At 40.0% G+C, this 21,915-nt stretch overlaps 3 protein-coding genes across 3 annotated transcripts; 1 reads left to right on the top strand and 2 right to left on the bottom strand.

Annotated features, from left to right (window-relative positions):
- Positions 1–27: 27 nt before the first annotated feature.
- Positions 28–19,358, bottom strand: LOC135696971 (general odorant-binding protein 19a-like). Its single transcript, XM_065216517.1, has 8 exons — positions 19,197–19,358; positions 11,910–12,021; positions 11,759–11,838; positions 1,279–1,301; positions 554–711; positions 442–494; positions 348–383; positions 28–287 (listed from the first exon to the last, which is right to left on the bottom strand). The coding sequence occupies exons 1-8, from the start codon at positions 19,353–19,355 to the stop codon at positions 93–95; spliced, it is 816 nt and encodes a 271-aa protein (XP_065072589.1). The 5' UTR covers positions 19,356–19,358; the 3' UTR covers positions 28–92.
- On the top strand, positions 9,763–11,572 carry LOC135697832 (general odorant-binding protein 72-like). The gene is made up of 5 exons (XM_065217673.1): positions 9,763–10,069; positions 10,146–10,224; positions 10,343–10,431; positions 10,498–10,609; positions 10,683–11,572. The coding sequence occupies exons 1-5, from the start codon at positions 9,995–9,997 to the stop codon at positions 10,766–10,768; spliced, it is 441 nt and encodes a 146-aa protein (XP_065073745.1). The 5' UTR covers positions 9,763–9,994; the 3' UTR covers positions 10,769–11,572.
- A 537-nt stretch (positions 19,359–19,895) lies between the features above and the next one.
- Positions 19,896–21,757, bottom strand: LOC135697193 (glycosylated lysosomal membrane protein-like). The gene is made up of 4 exons (XM_065216828.1): positions 21,456–21,757; positions 21,060–21,326; positions 20,825–20,986; positions 19,896–20,764 (listed from the first exon to the last, which is right to left on the bottom strand). Exons 1-4 carry the CDS (start codon positions 21,555–21,557, stop codon positions 20,090–20,092), a joined length of 1,206 nt encoding a protein of 401 aa, XP_065072900.1. The 5' UTR covers positions 21,558–21,757; the 3' UTR covers positions 19,896–20,089.
- Between the last annotated feature and the right edge of the window lie 158 nt (positions 21,758–21,915).

Here is a 21,915-nt window from a genome sequence, read left to right as displayed (position 1 = left end):
ACAAGCTTATGTTTCCAGGACGTTATTTTGAAGCAAAAGTAGTTCAAAGAGTTACGTATATTTGTCTGTGCATTAAATATCATTTCCTCCGTTCAAGGAAAGAAAAACCGCGGACTGGCGGCGAAGAAACACTTGAGCAAAGCATACGCCACCTCGCAGTAGTCGTCGATTCCATCCGCTGCAGTCCTACACGAGTCCAGTCCAATGCGAAACGGTTCTCGGTAGTCATCCGGAAGCAGTTGAATTTGCTTGACCGCTGCATCGTAGTTTAGCTTGCCTCGTTTTGCCTAAGTAGATCAGAACATTAATTTGAGATTTTTTTTTCAGTCTAGAATTCACCCGCTTACGGTAAGCGTGAGATCCATCAAGCATGAAGCGTAGCACTGGAACACAAAGGAGGGTGGGAATTAATTGTACGATATTTGTTGGACTTATTCTTACCTTGAACTCTCTGGTATTTGGGAATACTCCACTGGAAGCACCCGCTGCTACTTCTGTTCAATCACATCGCATTAAATTCAAAAGAAATTCAACGTTCGAACCAACCACTCACCATCGGAAATATCGTACTTGGGCTGACAGACATTCCGCATGATTTCGGCAGCTCGCTTCATGTCCTCTTCCGTCATGGAACTCAGAACACCACTCAGCTTACTCAAGCACACGCCGAAAATGATCAAAAGTTTGCCGTTCATGTTAAAACATCCAGACCTCACCCCGGTCAGCGTTGAAATGGGTTCACGACAGTATCATATTCAGACGGTTTCAGTTCCTGAATCGAGATCGTTAAGTGAGCTCTATAATTAACGAATGGAGTACGACCGACAGTTTTGTCATCAGTTCACATTTCGCGTAAGGGATAGCTACGAAACTGAACAATCATGTTCTGTCATCGATAAATGTGATGACAAGAGAGGAACAAATTGCACGTAATTATATTTACTCGGAATCAATTGTGACGTAGCTGTACGGTTCGATACAAATCTGATAGTTGGCCTTATAATATTAAGTAGAAGTTTTTGCACATCCGAGCTCAAAACTTGATCTAAATATCGGATGTTTCGAAATCAGGGACGTATTTAGAAGTACGTAACGTACTTCTAACGTAACTGTCACTTTTGGCTTCCATCGCTGATTCTAGCTACCAATCATTAAATCAAGCAAAGTAGTACACCATCGGAGATATGAGACAATCCTCCATCTATTGGTCATGCCAATTTGTATGATAAAATTGTTATTTGTGAGATATCGACAATCGAAGTCAAAAGTGACAGTTACGTTATAACGAGGAATACCTGTATCTGGAAATGAGCATATATACTTAATTTATAATTAGATAGATCTTACCAAATTCCGGCTCCAATATAGCACCGGTTTGTTTACTCGCGGTAATCTTAAAAACTCTTTCGATCCTATTTTTTTAAATAACCAAACACAGCACTAATAAACCAACTCGAAATTATTGAAAAACTACATGTACGAACAGTTGACGTAGGACTACGCTCACAAATGTTAACTATTTTGATCGAACGTTATTTAAAATTCCCGATATTATTATAACATCCGTTGATTTCTTCCGAAATGTAATAATTGATCAGTGTCCATTTTCCGTTTATAACTTCGATGGTTTGTGGCTCTGAAAAGAGCCGTTTTGATGTTTTGTGGCCCTCAAAAGGACTGTTTTGGTGATGTGGTTGGTTTGAGGGGAATTAATTTTTTTTTTTTTTTTCCTTGATTTGTTTTCCGTCGATCTTGTTTTCCGTGCTGAGCACCAATGCTACCGACGCCAGGGAGGCAGCTCCCACACCTGGACCCTACCTATCGACCCATCAACTCATGAACCGGGAACCAACGGCTTTACTTCCCTTCCGAAGGAAGGCGTGATCAGAGATGTTATGCCTCAGAACATCCCGGCGGTGCCGACTGGGATTGAACCCAGGCCTGCTGGGGTGAGAGGGGAATTAATTTTGTTGCCCTGAAAAGGACGGTTTTCGTTTGATGCGCATCGTCGTCTGTCGAGCGGCAAGTAAATTATCCAGATGTTTGCCTTATGCAAAAGTGCAGCCTTGATATTAGACGGATCTCAACTTTACGAATGATTGTCTGCTTTGGATCACAGTATCCATTTCCTTGATCTCTATTAAGCAATGCTGATGGATTATGTTTAAATATTTCTAAACTTTCTGCTACGTCTAGTTTCCTAGGTACCTGGTTAGGTAAATTGTGACATGGAGTGGACTAGGGAGTGGATACCTGCTGATTTTTAGTACCTATTGATTAGTATTTAACTCGTAGATAAAAGATGGATTCTTCAGTGGTGTTGAGTACTTGGCACTGATAAAGTCTGCAAGTAGTAGACGAAATACGCGTGTCTGTCAAAAGATAAGCAATCATAACGGAATTTAAAGGAATGGTTCCACGCAAAGCTCTTCATAAAAACAATGCTGATGGATTATGTTAAGAGGTTCGACAAATTTAAAGGATTTAAGTGATCTTTATTTCTTGTATTTGTTATGTTTACATGTATGTGTTAAGGCCCAAACGCAATGACAGCGGAAGCGGAACGGCAGCGGCAGCGGAAAAGCCCGATCTGAGTAAGCCTACTTGTCGGATTGAAAACAAGATAGAACCAAATCGACTTCGGCTAGGCAGCATGATGTCATTTGTGACAAATGTCAAACTTTCCGTTCCGCTTCCGCCCACATTGCGTTTGGGCCTTTATCATGTGACACAGATGCGTCTTTTCAACTTTAGTTCTTTTGAAATTTCAATTATTATTAATAACAGTTCCTAGTTCAATCAGGCCTGTTTTAGAGAATGACCACCTTGGTGGGATTGGTTTGTTTTAAATTAGAAAAAGGAAACTACTTATAACTACTATTTACAACTACAACTAACCTACAACTATTTTGACGTAGGACTACGTCTGTGATTTCTATATGATATTTCTATATTGTAAGAAACCGAAAATGGAACATGTAACAAAATTATGAAAGATTTTGAACGTTAATAACTCAGCTGCCCCTAGACCAATTTCAATAATTTTATCACCAATCGATCATAAAGCGACGCATCGAAAGCGATTGTTGATTTGCGACGGGTGGCAGTAAAGTCGCTATACTCATAGTCTGGCGGATATAATTTCGATCTATCAAAAAGTGGAACCAATTCAATATATTTTAGGCAAACAATTGAAAGGGTACTATTAACATTTATAAACAAACGTAAATTATTCTTTCCCCGTCAATACAACGCAAATTACCGGCATCATCGGATAAGGGAAACTTTCCACAACCCAAAGATGGTATTAGTTTGCGTAGGCGAGCCTTGAGTTCAATTGGTTCCCGAGATTCTATCCGCCAGACTATGAATATAGCGACTATAGGTGGCAGTCCTTGGTGGTGAATGCAGTCAGCAGCAGATTCTCGGACGGCATACGGGTGGAGTATTGAAGAAGTGGAGAATGCGGTTTCTGCTGGCCTGAGAAGCGATTGTTCTTGGAGGCGCTGTAGACCTTGAAGCTGATCGAATTGTCCGGCAGGGTGTACGGGTTGGTGGTCCGTTTCGGGTCAGCGGTGTGTCCTTCATCAGTCCGACGTGTGTTGGTTTCCAGTTTTCCGACAGATGATACTCGGGCGGTGAAAAATTCGATCCTCCGCCGGCTCCCAGAAGGGTTGGTTAATTGATGTTTGACGTTCGTTGTGCGGGGTGGGCCTTCTGCCGAAGATGGAAGGATCGTGTAGCAACGGAGCTCGTCCGTTGCAGGCATCCTTTGGAGACGGATGCATCCAGTGTGTAGTCCAAACTGGAGTCCGTGTCGTTTTTGAAAACATTGAAAAACAAAACAAAAATAAGAGCTGTTAAAATACCGGGTTGCCAAACAAGGCATTATTCACAAGCAATCAAAAGTCAGTTCAATGACTTCTTGGCACTGCCGGTACAGCTGCGGCACACTGAGGTACACTGAGAAAAAAGATGGCGCAAAACAAGTGTGCAGAGTGACCACACAGCAAAAAAAGCTGTTGAATATTACATCGAAACTGCTGCAACCAGGTCAATCCATCGGTTGTGTAATATCACATTGTACGATGTACATCAATTTTGCGAACAAAATTACATCCATTGATATAATATTGTATCTGCTTTTTGCTATTAAATCATTATTTCATACATCAGCTTGAATTACGTTGATCGATATTACATTTTTTTTTTGTGCACTCCTTGGTCAGGTTACGACTTTTTGCGCTTTGGAAGATATTAAAAATAAAAAGCTTGTGCCATCATCCACCAGATGGGATAGTATTTTTGTTTTGGTTTTGCACAAAGTAGATTTTGTGTACAATGATTCTTTGACAGTGTGCAAAGAGTGTGTCATTTTGTCATTTTTTTTATGCATTTCAATTTTAAGTAGAGTGAAAGAGATAGAACCAAAACATTCTAGTACATTTGGTGAAAATGCAAGTTCAATTCTGTAGTAGCAGGGGGTGGAAACTAACGATTTTAAATTGATTCACTGCTTGAGTAGCCTATTGGTCCCAAGTACTTCTATGGCGTACCCCATTCTAGTTGAAATTCTATTACTACACTATGTTTGTTTTGATTCGCTATGAAAGTTTGACAGATAACATCAGGGGTGTGTGGATTCATGCAGAACATGCAGGGGTGAGTGAAATAGCTTGGGACTGCTTGGGACCGTTGTTCTGGTACTGAGTGAGCCAAACATAATAATGATTTTCTTCGGGACCCAGTGGTCTTAGAGTTACCTCTATGGTAGTAGCATAGAGGTAACTCTAAGACCAGAAGGTCCCGAAGAAACGAGCTCAACTTTTTGGCTCAGCTCTGGTACTATCTTCGGTCCCAAGCTAATCGATGCACCCCTCGAAACATAGGAAAATCCACTAACCCCTCATTTTATCTGTCAAACTTTCATAACTAATCAAAACAAACATAGTGTAGTACTGGAATTTATACTAGAATGGGGTACGTTAGTCGATTTGCTTGGGACCAATAGGCTAGTCAAGTAGTGAGCCAATTTGAAATCGTTAGTTTCGTATTGATTGTTGGTAGTAGTGTTGCCATGTGGTACAATCCAGTAGTAGTGGTGTTGCCATGTGGCACACTGAAAAACTGCAATAGCAGGTTAGTCACCAAAGTTTTCGAGCCACTCCGTCTGTCACTTCGTTTGTGGTACAACCATAGAGGTAGCTCTAAGACTAGTATGGGGTCCGTTAATCGATTTGCTTGGGACCAAGCTAGTCAAGTAGTGAGCCAAGTTAAAATCGTTAGTTTCATATTGATTGTTGGTACAACCCCATAGGGCTGTCTCTTTTTGTTTTTTTTTTTTTCTACCGAGCTCGGCTGTGCAAATCTCGGCAAAAAAAAGTTTCACTGAAATCTCAGCAAAAGCGACATTTGATTGATGAGTCTCGGATAACGCTTAGCTGAATCTCAGCTAACAAATGAAATTTTTGCTGAGATCTCAGTAAAACTTTTTTGCCGAGATTAGCACAGCCGAGCTTGGTACAAAAGAAAACTGAGTGTAAGGTGTACTATCTATACTTTATACAAATTGCTTGTCAAAGCATGTTCTGATGTATTACATTTTTGTGCAAATTTAGTCTTAATTTCGTTACTTCTAGAATCTATTTTGGGAATGCCTGCCTCTTCGTGTAGATTTGTTATTCTAGGTCGACAGGACGATCAAGAAACATCCTCAGCACTCTATTCTGAGCGACCTTGATTTTGTTCCTGTGAGTCTGTGCACATGATTCCCACACAGGAGCTGCGTAGAGGATCGCAGGTGCTATGATTTGTTTGTAGACAGCTAGTTTGCTCACCCTTGAGAGGCGGGATCTGCTGCAAATCAGCGGATGCGAACGGAAGAGGAGCTTTTCATCGAACAACATCCCGAGATAGGTTACTTCGGCAGACCACTCAACCCTTGTGCCATCCATGAGTACAATACAATATGGAGCCGGTTTCAGTTTGGGCGATTGCCGATGGAGGAACATGATCGCTTGTGTTTTGGAGGCATTGATTTTGATTTTCCACGTGGTGGCATAATCAGCAAAGGGGTTAAGACATCGTTGAAGTTAGTTCGTTATTTCGTGAGGCAACCTTCCTTTGACGGCTATTGCGGTATCATCTGCGAACAGGAAAAACACGCAAACGGTCTCCGAGGGGAGGAATGTCGGAAGTGCAGATGCTCTAAAGCAACGGGCCCAACAGACTGCCCTGCGGGATGGTTTTTTTTTTCGAGATGGGGACCACGGAGCAGCTCGGAATTTTAGTTTGCTGTAAATCAGTTAAAACCATGCCTTTCTACGGCTCTATCTTCATGGTTTTCAGGGTTTTCATGAATAGACTATATTCTAGTGTTCAGAATCATAGGGGCTAACTGCAATGATCGATTATCTTCATCGTTCTTCTCTTTTTTTAATAACTCGGCTGGATTGTTGTTGCATTTACAAGTTAATACCACCATTCACTATACTGTATTGTAATAGTTTCGGAACATTGTTTCACTGAACTGTGGTTAGGCGAAGAGAGACTCGATGACGAGAATCGGATGGTCCCGGAACGACCAAGATGGTCAATGATCCATGGCGAGACTATACATAATCTATGCAAGAGAAACCATGGAGAAAGAGCTGCCGAACGGCATAGGTGCTTGTATGCATTAGTTATTTATAATGGTATCTGCTAAAGTCTTCTAAGTAAAAGCGTCAACAGTCGTTCCAATCGAACCGTCAAACGCACTGCTTTGCTCGATTAGAACAACTTTTTTATAGTTTTGTGGTGATAGTCGTCCATACTTTTACTAGAGTGCTTTAGTAGCTATAGGTATGTTCAAAATATGTATTAACTGTGAAGCTAGATTACGATTTTAGTAAAATTAAGCATACCTATTATATTATGTGTAGTTTTGCTTGGGACTTGTCAGGCTCACACCCAGTGTTCGGAAAATCATTCTCAAATCTCATTCATTGAGCCTCCCTGCGAGAATAAACTCGCGTGCGAAACTGGCAAACAAAATTCACGCTTGAGATTCTCATGCATATTCATGCACTCACACTCACAACGCCGAAAAATCATTCCAGCTTTATACCCCGGACAGACTATGACTTATATCATGTAATATAGGCTGTCTTGCAATGAACACTCATACATCTAGTTTTCACTGGAAATTCAATGTATGAGTGCTCATTGCAAGACAGCCTATATTACATGATATAAGCCATAGTCTGTCCAGGGTATTACACTCATAAAAACCACTCAAACGTCAAACGATATCATGCCTATGCATGTTGTGTTAGTTTTCCAACCCTTGATGCGCAAACAATAGTAATATAAATGAATAACGCCAAAATAGAAAGCAATGCATTTTTGAACCTGAAAACTCATCCGTGATTTTTGCGTCGTTGAATTTTGCAAGGCAAAACTCCCCAACTAACATTTTCAGCTTTGTAAGCCAACTTTTCCAGCGTTGTGCTGTAAAGTAGCTGAAAAGAAGCTGCAGATACAGCTACAAGCAAAAGCTAGCAAAATAGTTTTGGAGAGCGTTTACTCAACTTTCTCACAACCATTATTCAATTTGTCAGTCGCACTGAATAACATCAGCATAAACGCTAATGTCACTTCTATACATACACTACCCAACTTTCAACTTGTAGCTGCAAAACAAAGCTAACAAAGTGAATATATTACTCATTTGATGGCTTCTACGAGGCTTCTACACAACCAACCACTCTTTCTGAATAACATAAACATCAAAAGTGCTTTTTCAACAACTAAACAACCTATACTCAGCTTATAAACTGTGTTAGAGCTACTTCGGAAGCATTTTCACAGTCAACTAGGTTTATTTTTAGACGTGTGCAGTTTTACAGCTTTTACTCTGCTCTTTTATGACTAGTCGAGAAAAGTGATTCATGTGTACTATTATAAAGCCTCTACTCAGCGATTTTGTTATAGAAGGGAATGTTGATTTGTTTACATAAGTTCAAAGTGTTGGCGTAGCACAGTTGGTAGTGTCAAGGTTTGCCAATGAGGTCGTCTCGAGTTCGATTCCAGGTTCTCCGGTGCAGGGTAAATAATTTGGTGATGATTTGTAACTAATTTCGATTAATTTGATTCACAGCTAAATAAACTCAATAAATTCCTTCATAAAAAAGCGTAAACAGTATTTAGCCCGGCTTCAAGAGAAAGCTGTGTAGTGATTATTGGATAACCGGGAAAAGGTTGAATAAGCGCCTTTAAAGTTCACACACAGTGTTCACTCGGCTGTCGTCGAAAGCAGGCCACTCTCGATGTGTGCTACGCGATCGTCTGTTTTCTCGGCAGCAACCATTGTGTGGTCCTCCTCATTGTTCTTCATCAGCAGTTCTTTCAGTCGATGCGTCGTCGACTTTGGAAAGCAACCGTTTCGTGATGGGTGTGTGAGTGCTGACCACGTTTTGCGTCCATTGCTGCAATGGACGCGCTCTGACCCTCGTTGGCGTACAACAATTTGCCATACAATGAAACCACTGGAAGCGGCTCCAGTTCTGATGGAGGAGGCTTTTTGGATAGCGGAAGATAAAGTGTTTATTGTGTTGTACCTTTTGACTATAGTTTTAAGATGTATTGTATAGTGACCAAGAATCCTCGGCTCTGTAAAGTTAATTCGGTTGAGTCTTATCAAATAAGTTAATAATAAATAAATAAAGTTCACACACAACTAAACAGCAGGATAACAACTGTATAGAAGCGTTAATGGATATGCAATAAGAGCTTCTCCCGACCGTTCCAACAGCTATAAGTAGCTGACTAAGTTCGCCAGATTTGCTTGTATAGAGATTGAGTAAAGGTTTCCTCATATCGTATAACGTTTGAATACAGCTTGAGACTGTATAAATGAAATGAGTAAAGCGTTTACAGTGTGAAAATTGTTAGTTGGGACCCCTATAAACAGTAGGTGGTCAACTAGATGATATGGGTAAGACCTTGGTGAAAGAATTTTGAAAATTGGTTGCGAAACTACTAGTTGAACATTTAGGACCTAGTGATTCGTGAACCTGGTATTTGGAGTGTTAAAACAATGACCGATACTTTCGGTTGCACATTGTGCACAACTTCCTTCCGTTATGATCAAAATATCCTAAAGCGTTAAGGGCCACCCACATTAGATCCGGATCTGACACGTTGCGACAAAGTGACAGCTAACGGCGCCGGTGGTGTAGTGGTAAGCGTGATTACCTCTCACCCCAGCAGGCCTGGGTTCAATCCCAGTCGGCGCCGCCGGGATGTTCTTGAGGCATAACATCTCTGATCACGCCTTCCTTCGGATGGAAAGTAAAGCCGTTGGTCCCCGGTTCATGAGTTAATGGGTCGATAGGTAGGGTCCAGGTGTGGGAGCTGCCTTCCTGGCACGTCGGTAGCATTGGTGCTCAGCACGGAAAACAAGATCGACGGAAAAAACAAACCAAAGGAAAAAAAAAAAAAAACAAAGTGACAGCTATATCATATGTCAAACTGTCTAATTTACGTCAACGCAACGCAAACGGATCTAATGGCCCTTTAGTGCGTGTGTGTGGCGTTAATTACGGCAAATTTCATAATAGCAGCAATTAACCATACACGGTAATTGAAACCACTTCCTACTAATCGTCACCCCAATAAATCGACAGTAACTGACCCAAAAACTATAAAACAAATCCCCTCAGCTAACAACCTACTCAGTTTGATTTCAACGATCAATCTCAAGAGGTATCAATTAAAAGTGATTATCCTATAAACCTCCAGTGGTAACTTTAGCCGGTTTGATTCATAAAAAACAAGCGAGGGAATCTCCCTACAACGATGACTTGTTAATATATCGTCGTATCATCATCAAATCACCCACCAGCGCAAAACCCCTCCTCTCTATTAGTTGAGGGGGAACACACAATGATGAAGACCCTCGCCGCAATCGTTTAGCGTGAGATAGCGTGCCACCTAGCCGTTCCGATACGATATGGAATTCAGCTGGAGGTTTCTACTGCTGACGACAACCCTCATACTGTGCACCCAATTCAACGGACATGATTGCGTAGGTGTTCACTGCAAGTGGTTTGGATAGACTGAAATATGACCCTAATTGTTCTTTAATTCAATTTCACCTCTAGGGAGTTACCAAGGAGCAGATGGAAAAGACAGCCAAAATGTTCCGACAGGTGTGCCAACCCAAGCACAAACTAACCGATGGTACGCTTGTTTGAGAGAAATTTTCACAAAATGTGAAAAAATTTGCCAAATGACATGACAAACTCTTTGTTTCGAATATTAATGTAAACTACCTATTACGTATTTTGTCTCAAACTAGATATTCTGGATGGAGGAAAAAATGGCATCTTCCCCGATACGAAAAATTTCAAATGCTACGTCAGCTGTCTGCTCGACATGATGCAAGTGGTATGATTTTAGCTAAAACCTTTCTAACACAAATCGTTGATATGTATTGCGTTTTGAATATTTTAGACAAAGCGTGGAAAAATCAGCTACGAGAAATCGTTGAAGCAAATCGATCAACTACTTCCGGAGGACTTCAAACCGGCTTTCCGCATAGGATTGGAAGCCTGCAAAGATGCCGGTTAGATTAGTGCACGCACAAACCTTTAAGTTGTTTTTCTTAATAATTTGAATTGCCAAACTTCTCTTAACAGCCCAGGGAATCAAGGATCATTGTGAATCAGCCTACGTTCTGCTCAATTGCTTTTATGCCAACAACCCCAAGTTCATTCTCCCATAATCTTGACCCAACCGACGCTCGTTTAATGGACAATTCTCCGAATCAAACTCGTCATAAGTGTTAAATGTGATATCTTAAGGCCAATCTGTCGAATCATAGCTTACTCGTTGCTGTAGAAATTGCACAGGATTGTTGATTTGTACAATATATCAAGAGCAAATTTTCATTATGTCGTAAGTAACATTCGCACCAATCCGAGAAAAATAAAGTTTTGTTTTGATGACCGAAAAGTTATTCCTATTTCCAAGTAAACACATATAATCTCATAGTGATAGCAATGTTTAACATATTTAGCAGGGTTTTAATCATACAAATGCAAATCGCTAGCTTTCATGCTAAAAATACTGGTTTTTGAGTCAAAAGTTATTATACGTCGTTTGGTGGCCCCTATTGTTACTTAAGTCAAAGTGTATTTACCAGGATATTCGGGAGAATTATCAATTACGTCTCCTTACGTGCAGCCCATTCATCATTTTAGGACCACCGAAATCATCTTAGCAACAAACAGTTCGATTTATTCACTTTAATAATGAGAAAGCGAAACGACGAACGTACACTTTTCACGGGTTTCTCAGCACTGTTACTTAAGTCAAACGGCATCTCCATAGAAATTGGGTGACTTAAGTAACATCGAAAACTATTTTGATCGGAAGGTGATTACGTCAAAAAGCAATTTGACTGGTAAATAAATTTAAAAATGGGATTTGATCCTATATTCGTACAGTATATAGTGTAATAGCAGGAGAATCGATTGACACTGATAGCTCGACTTTGTTTACCTTTGTTACATTCGACGTAATGAAAATTTGCTCTTGATATGAATGATATAACAAGATTAATGTTTAATTCGCATATCTCGGAACAAACCCTGAATTTGTGACGTCACTGTTTTTATTCATGCTTTATTCATGCTTGCATCTTAAAAATAACTATGCATCTACCATACGAGACATAAGAGAACCACCTTTTGATACCATAGCAAGTTTAAGCAAAGAAAAATTTAGGATTGTTCTGATGGAGACATTTGACCAGCGCCCAAGCGGCTTCGCAGTTGTTCTTGATGCCATCCGCTGCAAAGAACAAAGAATTTATGTGCAATTAGAGAAAAATTCCAATCCCGAATGCTTTCATCTCAAGTTACCCGAATTTCGACACATATCGAAAGCCTTCTTGGTGGGTTCTGCGATTTCCGTCGGGATGAGCAGGTCCACCTGTTTGATTGCACCTTCGGCGTTCACTTTGCCTTTACGAATCTGGAAAAAATGGAACAAATGGTTTTTTTTTTTGATAATTAATTAATTTGATACGGCTCAACCGAATTAACTTTACAGAGCCGAGGATTCTTGGTCACTATACAATACATCTTTAAACTATAGCCAAAAGGTACAACACAATAAAAACTTTTTCTTCAGCTATCCAAAAAGCCTCCTCCATCAGAACATCTTTAAACTATAGTCAAAAGGTACAACACAATAAAAACTTTTTCTTCAGCTATCCAAAAAGCCTCCTCCATCAGAACGGGAGCCGCTAGCAGCGGTTTCATTGAATGGCAGTGTCGCCAACGAGGGGCAGAGTGCTTCCATTGCAGCAATGGACGCAAAACGTGGTCAGCACTCACACACTCATCACGAAACGGTTGATTTCCAAAGTAGACGACGCATCGACCGAAAGAACTGCTGATCACACAATGGTTGCTGCCGAGTAATCAGACGATTGCGCGACACACGAGAGTGGCCTGCTTCTACACGGAGAAAAAATACTACCCAAAATTTGAGTTCTTTTTACTTAATATTGACTTTTGTCTCTCACTTGCACTCATTATTGTTGTCAAAAAAGGAACGAGAGTTTCGTCCCAACGATATAGTTCGGCCCAATAAGTTACTTTTGAGTAAATTGCATATTCTCAAATTTACGTGAATTAAACTTAATTTTGGGTAGAATACACTTAAGAGTAGGTAGTTTTTTTGCTGGTGTTAAATGGAAACTACTATATGCGATTTACTCAAATTTGGGTTATCGGGCTGAACCCCGGAATTGAGGGAAATGTACTTCTTCGTGTACCGACAGCCGAGTGAACACTGAGAACAATGGTTAAGGTTCAATTTACTTTGATGCATTTTGGAAAAATTCAAATGCAGTTTTTTTTTCGACGCATAATTTCAGATTGCAAAAAGCTCGCGTCATTCTATTCTTTTTGCTATCTTACACAAAATGACCGAAGAGAGTACCAGAGCTGAGCCAAGAATTTAAGCACGTTTCTTCTGGACCTTCTGGTCTTTGATAGTAATCCTATATATAGAGATTCGCGGAAGCGGCCATTTTGAGCCAATCGAGCAGTGAGAACTGTCAAAATGTGAGCCAAACGAGCATTCTGATTAGAAAATATTCAGAGGAATGAGTTAAAAAATATTATAATCGGGGTGAAATAAATTCAAACAAATAGTTTAAAAATAAAATTAAAAAAATAATATAGTAGTAAAATGCGTATGACAAAAGAGAGTTTTATGCATTGTAAAAAAATAATATAATAAATTGTGAATGGATATTTTTTATATATTTTTAGTTCATTATTTTAGGTGCTGATTGCATCTACAACTGGATTGTCCCAAAAATTCAAAATGTGTGATAAAAGTGCACGATTCCGTCAAATCGTTTTGGTGTACCTTTGGAGCACTCATTGCTTGTATTATAAGGAATGAGTTCACTGAAGACAACAAGACGATTAGAAAAAAAACTCGCACTTTTATCACCGACAAACCGACGTGACACTTAATTCTGACTTTTGCCCGAAAATTGCAAACGGTCGATTTAAAAGTGCAGTGATCCAAACTGTCAAAACCATAGGATTTTTTTTTATCTAGATAAAAACAATTTGTCCAGAGTAGATCAAACACGATCCAATTCATAACTTTTGCATGCGGATTCATGGCTTTGCTAAATATTTCCCGCGAACACGGAGCTAGATGTCAGTACACGGTAAGAAAAAGTACCCAAAATTGAGTTCCTTTCACTCATCACGTGGCTTCCGTGGGGCTAGGTAAAATTAAGTTAAAGAAGAAAACTCAATTTTGAGTAATCCTGATCATGAATCCACGTTGACCAAGTTGACAAAAAAATAATAAGACGGAGCAGACTGGAACCGAACCATGGACGTTGAGATTACGGGGCCCGTGTGTTGACCACTCGTCTATCAACGCTTGTGAAAATGAAATGGTTAAAGGCGCATAAAAGCAACCTCAATGAAAATAAACTTATATTTGAGTTCATTTATTATTACTCAATAGTTGAGTAAATTTTAACCAACGCCGCTTTTCTGATTCACTCAACGGCGGACCTCAAATGATAGAACCCAACGTTGAGTTTTTTTTTAACTTAATTTTGAGTATTTTTTTCTTACCGTGTAGAGTGCTTTGGCCAGAAATTTTATTGTTTTTGCTATGGTCATTCATGTCGGTTTGTCGGTGCTTTAATCACCCTTTGAAAACGAAACGCACTTTTATCACCCTTTGAAAACGTGCTTATTTGTCCAGTTTGGTGTGAAGTGCGCAATAAAACAGTACGCAATATTTCTATTTTTTCCAGCAATAAATTTTAATTATTTAGCAATCAAATACAATTGCGTGTGCTCGAAGTGGTATTGTACGAAGCTTAAATTTTATCTAGATAACACCAAATAATTATCATTGTAACATACACTACACAAACTCAATGGTTAACCAGTTAACAGAGAATTCAAACAAACTCATAGCGTAGACAACGATAAAGTCACGCACAAAGCTGGAACATTTTGCTCCACGGCAAGTGTTAGCAGCTTTTGTAAACAAAACGCGAATCTCTGTATATAGGATTACTAGCCTTTGAGTTACCTCTATGGTACAACCACAAACGATGTGACAGACGACTAACTGGCGAAGAAATCAATTAAAATAATGTGGTTCGCTGTGATAGAATTTTCTTAGAAGCTTGTGCCATCAGCCTAGATTTTTGATTTTTTGTTCAGATGGGTTAGTATTTTTGTTTTGATTTGAACATAGTTTATTTTGTGTGCAATGATTTTTTACAGTGTGCAAAGTGTTGAGATAACGAACAATCACAGCAACCAGCTGAAACCTAAACCTATCAAAGTAGCCTGTAAAGAATGATTAATAAAAATTTATTCATTCCACTGTTATAGTACGTTCAGACTACAGAGTTATAACATGTTATAGCGCTATCTTGATTGTGGGTTCTGTGTTGCAATTATTTGACAACCGTTATAACATGTTATAACTCTCCAGTCTGGACAGCGTTTTATGCTTTGTTCAGACTGGAGAGTTGTAACATGTTATAACGGTTGTCAAATAATTGCAACACAGAAACCACCATCAAGATAGCGCTATAACATGTTATAACCATAGAGGTAACTCTAAGACCACTGGGTCCCGAAGAAAATCATTATTATTTTTGGCTCACTCAGTACCAGAACAACGGTCCCAAGCAGTCCCAAGCTATTTCACTCACCCCTGCATGTTCTGCATGAATCCACACACCCCTGATGTTATCTGTCAAACTTTCATAGCGAATCAAAACAAACATAGTGTAGTAATAGAATTTCAACTAGAATAGGGTACGTTAATCGTTTGCTTGGGACCAATAGGCTACTAAAGTGGTGAGCCAATTTAAAATCGTTAGTTTCGTATTGATTGTTGATGTTACGTTGCTTAAATACAACTAAATCATAATGTTTTCTAATGTTTGACATCAGGCATACATTTGATTTCGATGCTGAGACATCAAAATCAAACGTTGGGCTAATGTAAATTTCTATTCAGGACCAATTTAAAATTCATCAAGGTGTTGTGTTTCGTATTCAAGTCAGTCAGCTGGCACTGAAAACTCCAACAGTAGGCCGGACAACAACTCACTTTATTATATCTCAGATGACGCAGCGGTTCATGCTGGGGCTCTCACGCAGGAGGGGTGGGTTTATTCATCAAACAGCTCCAATTCTACTACTAATGCTGTGATAAATCATTACACATTAATACCTGTCTTTAGAAATAACTTTCAACTTAATATAGAATTTTGGTGTAGAGGAAAAAAAAATCTTTTTAAATTTATTTTCTAAAAGTTCCGTTCAAGTTCCGACAGAAGCTGCTAAGAATGTTCTTCAATTATGATACCGGAACTTTCAAGTTCTTATAACGACTTAAAAATGAGGCTGCTTAGAATTCCATAGGCTACCACCAACCAAGCTGCTTAAGCCACAAATAGCCTTTTATCAGAACTTTTGGTTACTTGGGTGTGCCATCAGCCTAGATTTTTGATTTTTTGTTCAGATGGGCTAGTATTTTTGTTTTGATTTGAACATAGTTGATTTTGTGTGCAATGATTTTTGACAGTGTGCAAAGAGTGTATCATTTTGGCATTTTTTATACATTTCAGTTTTGAGTAGAGTGAAATAAATAGAACCAAAACATTCTACTGGATTGTACTAGCATTTTCACCAAATGTACTGGTAAATGTTTTAGTTCTATAGAGGTTACTCTAAGACCAGAAGGTCCCGAAGAAACGTGCTCAACTTTTTGGTTCAGCTCTGGTACCAACCGGTGGAAACTAACGATTTTAAATTGGGTCACTACTTGACTAGCCTATTGGTTCCAAGCAAATCGATTAACGTACCCCATTTTAGCCAAAATTCTAGTACTACGCTATGTTTGTTTTGATTCGCTGACAGATAAAATGAGGGGTTCGTAGATTACCCTATGTTTCGAGGGGTGCATCGATTAACTTGGGACCGAAGATGGTACCAGAGCTGAGCCAAAATGTTGAGCACGTTTCTTCGGGAGCTTCTGGTCTTAGAGCGAGTCTTAGAGTTACCTCTATATATGCTGGTACTCTCTTCGGCCCCAAGCTAATCGATGCACCTCGAAACATAGGAAAATCCATGAGCCTTCATTTTATCTGTCAAACTTTCATAGCGAATCAAAACAAACATAGTGTAGTACTAGAATTTCAACTGGAATGGGCTACGTTAATCGATTTGCTTGGGACCAATAGACTAGTCAAGTACTGAGCCAATTTGAAATCGTTAGTTTCGTATTGATTGTTGCTACTACTGGATTGTACTAGCATTTTCACCAAATGTATTAGAATGTTTTGGTTCTATCTCTTTCACTCTACTCAAAACTGAAATGCATAAAAAAATGACAAAATGATACACTCTTTGCACACTGTCAAAGAATCATTGTACACAAAATCAACTTTGTTCAAATCAAAACAAAAAACTAACCCATCTGGTTGATGATGGCACAAGCTTCCAAGAAAATTCTATTACAGTGAACCACATTATTTTAATGGATTTCTTCGCCAGTTAGTCGTCTGTCACTTCGTTTGTGATAGTACCATAGAGGTAACTCTAAGACTAGAAGGTCCCGAAATAACGTGCTCAACTTTTTGGCTCAGCTCTGGTACTCTCTTCGGTCCCAAGCTAATCGATTCACCCCTCGAAACATAGGAAAAACCAATAACCCCTCATTTTATCTGTCAAACTTTCATAGCTAATCAAAACAAACATTGCGTAGTACTAGAATTTCGACTAGAATAGGGTACGTTAATCGTTTGCTTGGGACCAATAGGCTACTAAAGTGGTGAGCCAATTTAAAATCGTTAGTTTCGTATTGATTGTTGATAGTACGAAGTCCGACATGTTTCACGCACAGTCTGACCTTTGACGTTTGCTTATGGGTTTTACCATATATGGAGTAAAGAGCTAGAGTCCCCGTCAACGCCAGTTGGTCTGAAGACGGCAAGGCCTTTTGCCTCATAATTATGGTGCGTCTTGCCCCATTGCTATAGTACATTTTACCCTAGCATGGGTGCATTTTGCCCAAATATATCTGAAAGAGCTTCGTTTTCTGAGCACAGCGATATTTTTTTCGAACCCACACACTTTCATCTCGATTTTTAAATCAAGATTTAAAGCAAAATAATAACTTCATTGTTTGACACTAAACTGACAAACTGACAGCTCGCTCCCATACAAAGTGACACCGAGGGGCGCTAATAAAGTGATTTTTGCAAATGTAATCGTTCTTATTTAAAATAGTTCCAGTTTACCAAAATTTATTAACTTTTGGGCTTGGGTTCCATTTTTAATGCAGATTACGAATATGCATTTACCTCAATACCCTTAAAGAACCCAATTTCTGAAACAACTTTTAAAGTGCACCCCACATGACAGAAGTTTTGTCAATGTTTCCATCAATAATATCATGTCAATATTTTCTACAATTTTTCTGGGGTTCATCAATACAGGGTCGCTCCTCACTAACATTTATGTATCCGATGGAATATTCCGAGTCAAATCACAACCACCTTGACAAAAGTTACCAAGAAACAGGCACCATCTGCTGCTGTAGTCAAACCGTAGGGGAAAATGAGGGGAAATATTGAAACATGAAATCAAACTTTTCTAATTTTGCGTCAATATGTTCATCAATATTTCCGTCGTCAATATTTGTATCAATATGATTGTCAATACTTCTGGGTATTGACAATATTTTTGCCCGTGTGGTGCTTGCTTAAAGGTTTTTTTTTTTCAAAGTGTTCATGTACAGTCAACTTTCGCTGGTTGGGTTTAATCCATAGCCCACTTGGTGAAAGGCTTTCGTTAGTTGGGCTGAGCTGTCAAAGCTGAAAATTGCTTGCGGATACATCGATAGTCTATTATCATCAAAATCGTTTAGTAACTATCTAAATTGTGAATCTGCAATGTCAGAAATTACGTTTGACTTCGATTTAGGTGGGCTACAGCCCAACTAACGGGAGCCCAACTAAAACGTAGCCAACTTAAAGATAGCCCAACGAGCGTAATTCGACTGTATATTGCGAATATAAACAACTAAATAATGCTTAAGAAAATGTATGCAATACATAATATTCACTGTTGATTTTAACGGGAAAACACCTTGATGTCCTTAACATACCATGATGTATTTAACCCCAGGAACCCCTACTACTTAAAATATCGGAACAAAATTAAATCTACTTAGGGAAACAAAAATAGGATAAGCTAGGGAAAAAAGAGCCATCTACTTGAATTATTTATTGTTTTGCCAGTCTCAATGTAGTCTCAATGCTAGTTTGAAAAAGCAAACCATCATTGCGGTTGCATTAAGCCTTTTTAATATTGACAAACAAATAAATTAATAAATGTACCTGCGTTTCCCCACCTTAACCTACATGGAAAATAAATAATCAAAACACCCAGCGGGATTGCATTACAGTAGAGGCCATGATATTCACCCATATTCTCGTTTCCGTTCGAACCGTTTTTCCATACAATAAAAAAATGTATGAAAAATATAGTTCGAACGAAAACAAGAATATGGGCGATGTATACCTCCCTGACTGATTACAAAAAAACAAAACTCCTTAATGAACTCACCGCCTGCATCATCTCCAGCACACAATTGACGTAGCATTTTAGCTCCTTGTTGTCAGCAAATTCTCCCCGGCCCAGTCCATCGAGCATGTCCATGGGTGCTTTCGTTTTGCCGACGCAAACACTCCGCATCATCTCGCTCGCTTTGGCCATTTGCTCCATGGTCGATTTCTGTTCAACACCGTCCAATTGGCAGCCAAGCAAAAAGCACCGTGATATACAAATAGAAAACGGTCCGTCAATAACACTTAGAAGGAAATGTTCTCCACAGAATGGCAAATATTTACACTTTCCACCCGGTGAAGGGATAATTGCACAACTAGAGCGTAGGTCGTTACTAGCAGGACAAACCTATGCAAAACCATCTTGGAGAGGAGGAGTGGGGTTATCGATTTACCGAGTTTACTGATTGACCGATAGGTACTACTGATGGGTTGGTTTCATTGATGAAACATTTTTATATAGAAATTGACAGGAAGCTGCTTTTATCATTAAACATTACCTGCGGTCGGTAGATTGCATGTTCCGATAAATACGAGCGCTACAAAATCACCATGGGCACCTCCGGTGACAGCGGAAAGCCCACCCACAGGCGGTGATCGAATGCAAATCGATATCTCGCAAATTTGCCCAGCAATGAGGTTGCAATTTTCTCAATCAATCAAGCAGGGCATTTTTGGCATGAATAAAACATGACTAGGCTAATTTGTCTACAAAACTAAACTTTATTACCCTTGCAACTTTCATTCAATAATTTGCTATCACATTTGAATCATATCGTTGTTGGTTTTTATAGAGAATGTGTCAATACTTGGTAGCGTTCATTCCATCCTATGGCTAGTAACGAGAAATGTTTCACTAGTAATATTAATGTCTCTCGAGGACGGAACTGTTTCCTAGACCCGAATTCCCGGGCGATTCCTTAGCTTTTTGAGGCAAACGTAAATTCCGCCGAATACGAGCATCACCAGCGGCAGTCCGATGCCGATTCCGGCAACGATCAGGACAAAGGCAGACAGCTTTTCAATCGGAGGAACTCCGTAACCAACCTGGAACGTCATGGTGGTGTAGTTCGTTTTACTGTAGAATCCATCGCCGCTGAAACCGAACGAGATGTTCATGCCCTGAACCAGCAGTGAGTCTAGCTTTGAGCCATAAATTGCATAGGCAAGGGTGACATTCAGTTCATTGGCAGGGTACTCGATGGATTTCGGTTCAGTCTGGTGTGTTTCGGTCGACGTGGAGACATCCCGCTCCGGATGAGTGTAGGCCACCGGCCGATATTCCAGATAACCTCCGGTGGAGTATTTGAACGCTCCTGGCGATAGAACGTCGATGATTTCAAAAATTCCAGGTGTATGTTCATCGTCCAAACTTTTCCGCTTCGTTATCTCGAAATCCGATCCGCTCACTGCCTGCTCTGACACGACAAACAGCAGTTCAACTGCGAACCGGGGTCGCTCAAACTTCGTACTGATATTGTTGAATACGATGTCGATCTGGGTCGAGTTGGACGTATGCAGTAAATGCGGATAGTCCATACCGTGGTCACGTGTCGAGAAGGCATTCAACTGAAATTATAGAACATAAGGGTCACTCCACTACCCATCAACCCGCATCACCGAACCAACCTTAAACAGGAAATTATTATTGACATTCAGCGTCGCGATGACATCCTTCTCGTTGAACCACACCAAAGTCCGATTGTAGGCAAACTCATGAGGGTCAAACACGAACAGAGTCGCATTTTCGGCCATCGTTCCCTTATCCTCGGGGTCATCGAATTGGAAAATCTATACAAACCCAGCAATCAATACCTATAATACGAGCCACCACATTTGAATTACAAATCACGCGCGTCCTTACCCGATTGATAACCGTCATAAAGGTGTATATCGGTTGTTCACTAAATTTGACGGACTGAGGTCGTCCTGCAAAGAGATCATCCCAATGGATGTCCAAGGTGACATTCTTCCTGGTCAGCGCCACCAGAATCGTTGGTTTCCCGGTGAAATCCCACACGTAGTGTATTGTATCCACGGCCGAATCCGCCCGGATGTGAACCAGAGTAATCCCCGCGCTGTCGCCGGAGCAGATATTCTCCGGGCAACCGGGATTCAGCCAACCCGTCAGCTATAGTTAAGGAACAATCATTCGTCGTATTACACATTGCAGACTCAATGCTACTCAACCCTTTGTTCTAATGAGTTGCGAGATTACGAAATCTGCAAACATTAGTCATTATCTATGTGACACACATACCGTCCGTTCGATGTCACTCGATTGGGCCGAGCATAATCCGACACCAGTGAAAGCCAACAGCAGCAGCAGCACCGTATGCGAAGCTCTTTGCAGCTTAAACATTGTTCACCTATGCTTAATCCACCCCCCGTTTTTAAAACACGCTCTTCGATATCGATCCCGCAGTAAACAGTATAAAAGATAAGTGGAACAACAACGAAAGTATCCCTTTATTAACAACAAAAACCTTATCACAAACACTCACTCTTCGGTTCGGACCGTTCGGACGCTTAGGATGTGTGCGAGGTTTCGATGTTTAGTGACCTCTGTCTAGTTCGCAACTCCGCGCAACGACTAACGGATGACAGAAGACAGACAAACGCAAAACGCGATGAGATGACCCCAAGAGAGATGACCCACTTTTGTGGCGAACGGGTGAACCCTCTTGGGGGTGAACAAAAACATAAAAGGAAATTTGACA

The sequence above is a fragment of the Ochlerotatus camptorhynchus genome, unplaced genomic scaffold (assembly GCF_037179485.1).
Source record: "Ochlerotatus camptorhynchus isolate MF236.1 unplaced genomic scaffold, CSIRO-AGI_Acam_v1.1 ptg000007l, whole genome shotgun sequence".
Lineage (NCBI taxonomy): Eukaryota > Metazoa > Arthropoda > Insecta > Diptera > Culicidae > Ochlerotatus > Ochlerotatus camptorhynchus.
This window is presented reverse-complemented; position numbering and strand designations above follow the sequence as displayed.